Below are 4586 nucleotides of genomic sequence, written 5' to 3'. Positions count from 1 at the left end.
ATAGGCGCCACGTCATAACTTAACGGGAGAATTAACAGTTTGACTAACGGATGTATGAGACTGTCTCAAAATTAACACTTTAGGTATGACTCTAAGACGAAAAAAACTTAATGTACTAAATGTTGAAAATCACGAAACATGAGGATAGTAAACAGTCTTTTGCCCTAGAGAAAGAGAGAGAGAGAGAGGGAGACTTTAAGGAAAAGAGATCTCTATTTTTTTTATAAAAATAGAGATTAGTTGTGGGGTCAAAAATCATTTATTTTTCAAGTTGTACTTCATAGATCATTCTTCCAAAATATTAGCCAAATTGGAAATGTTTAAAACATCTAATTGGGTTCAAAGAAATGAATATAAGAAACAATGAAATTTGATCTTGATAATTAAATAGGCGAATGGTTTCAGATTGAATTAAATTTTTGCAAGGATGATCTATGAATTGAGACTTACAAAACGGTTCAGATTGTTAAAATTCAATGTGGAGTGGGCCCCACACCTAATTCTTTTTTCTTTTTCTTTTTTCAAAAAATGAGGATCCTTTGCATAAAGGGCCTATATATTCTCGACTTAATAATTAGCCGTTGTGTGTGTGTGAGAGAGAGTATGGATACTGATCTTGAAAAAGGGCATGGATTAAGCCCTCCAGCTTCTGCGGGAAAGCACAAAGAAATAGAAGCAGCTCCCGATGATAGTAAAATAATAGATCACCCTGGCAATGAAAAAGAAGAAATTCCAATACCCAGGGATGGGACCTTGGTGTCCATATACAAAGTTCCTGCCAGCCTTGCCGGACTCAGTTCCAAAGCCATTGAGCCAGAAATGGTCTTCATGGGGCCATGCCACGGCGACAAGAGAACGTCGTCGGAATTTGAGAGCTACAAGCGTTGGTATCTTAGTGCACTCCTTACTCGATCAAACCGTCTTCAAACAGAGTACTCCGAAGCCATGAGAAGGTTGGAGGGAAATACAAGAAGTTGCTACTCTGAGGATCATCGTGAGTTCATCTCCAAGTTGAAGGGAGAGGAATTTGTAGAGATGATGATGCTTGATGGGTGCTTTATCATTGAGCTTTTTCATCGTATGAATATGGAAGATCTCACGGACGAAAACGATCCCATCTTAAGCAGGCCATGGTTGATTCCAATTGTCACCAGGGACCTCCTCAAGCTTGAAAATCAGATCCCTTTCTCTGTCCTCCAAGAATTACACAACATCTCCACGAATCAACGTCAAGAAGGCTACTCTCTAGTCCTTCTTGCGCTGAATTTGTTCAATAATTCGTTGCATCGGCCTATTGAAGTCCTTAAAAAGTCACAACCGTCAGAGGACCCCAAGCACTTGCTTGACTTGTTTTACTCTAGCCTTATTCCGCAAAATCCAATTACTGATCCAAGTGCGTTAGCGTGCAAGAGCTTGCTTCACTTCTGCTTCCGTTCCCCAAAACAAAGTACAAATCCAAGTGCACAAAGTATTGATCCAAGCGAGTCAGAAGGCAAGCGCTTCTGCTTCCGTCCCCAAAAACAAAGTACAGTTCCGAATGGTCCATCGACCCGAAAAAACAAAAAAAAATATCCAAATGACCCTTCTCAAAAGTACTGTCCATCCTCCGAGTCAATCCAGTGTACCGTACAACTAAGATCCTCCGGTATAAAGTTCAAGCCACAAAGAGCGGACAGCTTCTTGGAGATCAATTTCCAAGGTAGCGTTATTAGCAGGTGTAAGGAACTACAAATCCCACCTATAACAATCAACGATTTCACCACTACCCTCTTCATCAACTGCATGGCCTTGGAACAATGCCGCCAAAACAGTCACACGTGGTTCACCACCTATATTGCTTTCATGAGCAGTCTCATCACATCACCTAGAGACGTCACATTCCTTTGTTCTGATGGGATCGTCACTACTGGCTTCTCATACAACGACCAAAAAGTGGCAGAGCTGTTCAAAAAGTTGGGGGAAAAAGCTGGCTTCAACATAAGAGAATGCTACCTCTCCAAGCAATTCACAGATGTGGAAGCATATTACAGCAGCTGTCGGGCTACTTTCATCCGAAATTATTTTAGCAGGCCATGGTCCTTCATCTCAGTTCTCTACGCCGTCTTCCTTTTTGTTTTAACTCTGGGCCAAACTGTTTTCTCTATCTTGAGCTACATAAACGACCGCAGTTAGAATTGCACGAATGCATGTGGGTAAAGCCCCTCGCTTTGTTCTTGTCTTTGGATTTCGCTGGGAACCTTGTGAGTGTGTTTGATACGGCCTAGGGCCTTTTGTTATTTGCGTGTTGTGATGGTATATGTGACTCTTTTCCTTTTGATACTTATTGAGTTGTTAATATGTACCTATTAAGGTCCGTTTAATTTCGGATCACCAGAATTATAGAGGTGAGATTGGTAGTGGTGATGATGATATAAAGTGAAATCAAACTAAATAAATCTTAACGAGTACCCATTAATAATTCAATTAGCTGATTTGCCACCCCTACTGATAGCACTTACTACCTAGTTAATTAGGATTGTGAGCAAATTTGCACTCTGAGAAATAAAGGAGGTGCCAAGGCCTGATTCCATTTTTCTTCTTGGTTTTTTTTTGACATCGAGCCCCCATCCCGACAATCCCTTCCAATAAACGTTTATGTATACTTTAATGCCCTCAATCCCCCTTCCAGTTATAGGTTGCAACTCCCATCCTCACTAACTATATTTACTTTGATTATTCGGCGGCAACAAGTATTGTTTATGTTTGTGCAATGGTGTTAAGACCATCTCCAATGGTTGGGTTAAAAGCCAAATTTTTTAGTCCGGAAAATTTAGCTTTTAGCCCAGAAACATATTTTCTGCTCTAACCGTTCTAGCTTAAAATTTTAGCCTGAGATTATTAAAGAATGAACTTAGGCTTTTTTTTTTGTTAAATTATTTAAAAAAAATAAATAAATATGTAGACTATCGTAAATTAATTTTATGAACATTTTAATTTAAAAAAAAATTTAATTCCGATAAATATTGGGTAGAGTCCACTCCGATTTCTGGGCTAAATGTTGGGGGAAATTTGGCATTAGTTTAGCATTTAGCATTTAGCCCCTTGGATTGGAGTGGGTTTGGGAGGTAATTTGACTTTTAGCCCACCATTGGAGTTGGTCTAAGGCTATAAGGATCTGCACGTCGTTCTTTGATGAAGATGAGGTTCACAATAGTGTTTACATTAATTAGTCACATGAACTAATATACATTTAATTGTTTCTACCTGCTGTAGGTGCATAATTATGCTTAGGTACATTATGATGTTGTCTTTCTACAGATAGATAATGCTATTATGCCTATGCCAAAGGTTGATAATAGTATTCTACTTCTTTTTGAAGATACACAATTCCTGTAGCGTTGTTTCTTCTCTACGATAGTTAATTATTTACTTGTTTTGTTTTGTTTTTTTGTTTTTTTGTATTATCAATTTGTATCGTACCTCTTCAATGAATAGGTTTGATACATATGCATAGGTAACGTATATATATGATTTGTTTACTTGTTGATAATTTTCTTAAGAATTGAAGTTTTTATGGCAGCAATGCAAGGTTTCAAAATTTAATGTGCAAATAATGCATTTAATCAAGATATTCAAAATTATTTTCCTTATTTATCTAAAGGGTAAGTTCTTGAGTGAAAAAAAAACATTCAAAATAAGAAATTTAATAGACATTAATTAACAAAATAATTATTTTGAGCTTCCTCTAAAATGTTGTGTGTTGATTAGGTCTAAATGAAAAGACCCTCAGATTTAATTAAGCCTATTTCAAAAGAGGCACCTGACTAAATCGATCTGGCGATCCTAAAGTTGACATTACGAATCTAACGTCAAGAAAATAAGAGATTTTATATGTGTTTATAAGTAATTGAAATCATTATATATAATTAAGTAAATTACTTAAAACTAACTCAATTATAAGTCACACCGCAATCTCATATCTTATCTTTTAAATATTGTAATATCATACCTCGTCTTATGAATTCATTACAATGTTAAACATCTGTTAATTTTTCTGTTATTTTTTTTTTGTTAAATAATTATATGGCAAACAAGAAGCCCACTCCTTGCCTATAAAAAAATTAATTAAATATTAATAAACTAATAATTTTTTATATAAAAAATGAATAAAAAAATCTCTCCCTCTTCTCTCTCCTCACTTCTCTTCTCCCAGAACGTAGAATGTGCTTTTTCCCCGAGCCACCGAATGGAACTTGACCAGCTCCGAGCCCGGGACCGAGTCAGGCACGCCCGGCTCTTGCAGAAAGTAGTGGGCATTGTCGAATTTTCAGTGGAAGGAACCTCTGATGTCTGTAACGGCGTAGCAAGACGGAGATGGGGGTCGGGCGGTCGAAGGAGAATTGTGCGGAATGGGTGGAGGGGGCGACGTTGAGGTGCCCAGGGGGGGAAGAGACGGCGAAATCGGTCAGTTAAGCCATTGATGGCGAAGTCTGGAGATTGAAGGGGTGAATCGAGATCGAATCGATCACCTGCAAAAAAAATTCTGGGTTTTTTTTGTATCAAAATTTGTTTGTTTCTGGGAAGAGAGGAGAAGAGTGGGGGAGCGG

The 4586-nt window shown here is 37.9% G+C and overlaps 1 protein-coding gene across 1 annotated transcript; it reads left to right on the top strand.

Annotated features, from left to right (window-relative positions):
* The first annotated feature begins 601 nt into the window (after positions 1 to 601).
* On the top strand, positions 602 to 2470 carry LOC103929496 (UPF0481 protein At3g47200-like). The gene has a single exon (XM_009338704.2). It carries the CDS (start codon positions 604 to 606, stop codon positions 2170 to 2172), a length of 1569 nt encoding a protein of 522 aa, XP_009336979.2. The 5' UTR covers positions 602 to 603; the 3' UTR covers positions 2173 to 2470.
* Positions 2471 to 4586: the final 2116 nt, after the last annotated feature.

The sequence above is a fragment of a genome, unplaced genomic scaffold, assembly GCF_019419815.1.
Source record: "Pyrus x bretschneideri cultivar Hongxiangsu unplaced genomic scaffold, Pyrus_bretschneideri_v1 Contig47, whole genome shotgun sequence".
Lineage (NCBI taxonomy): Eukaryota > Viridiplantae > Streptophyta > Magnoliopsida > Rosales > Rosaceae > Pyrus > Pyrus x bretschneideri.
This window is presented reverse-complemented; position numbering and strand designations above follow the sequence as displayed.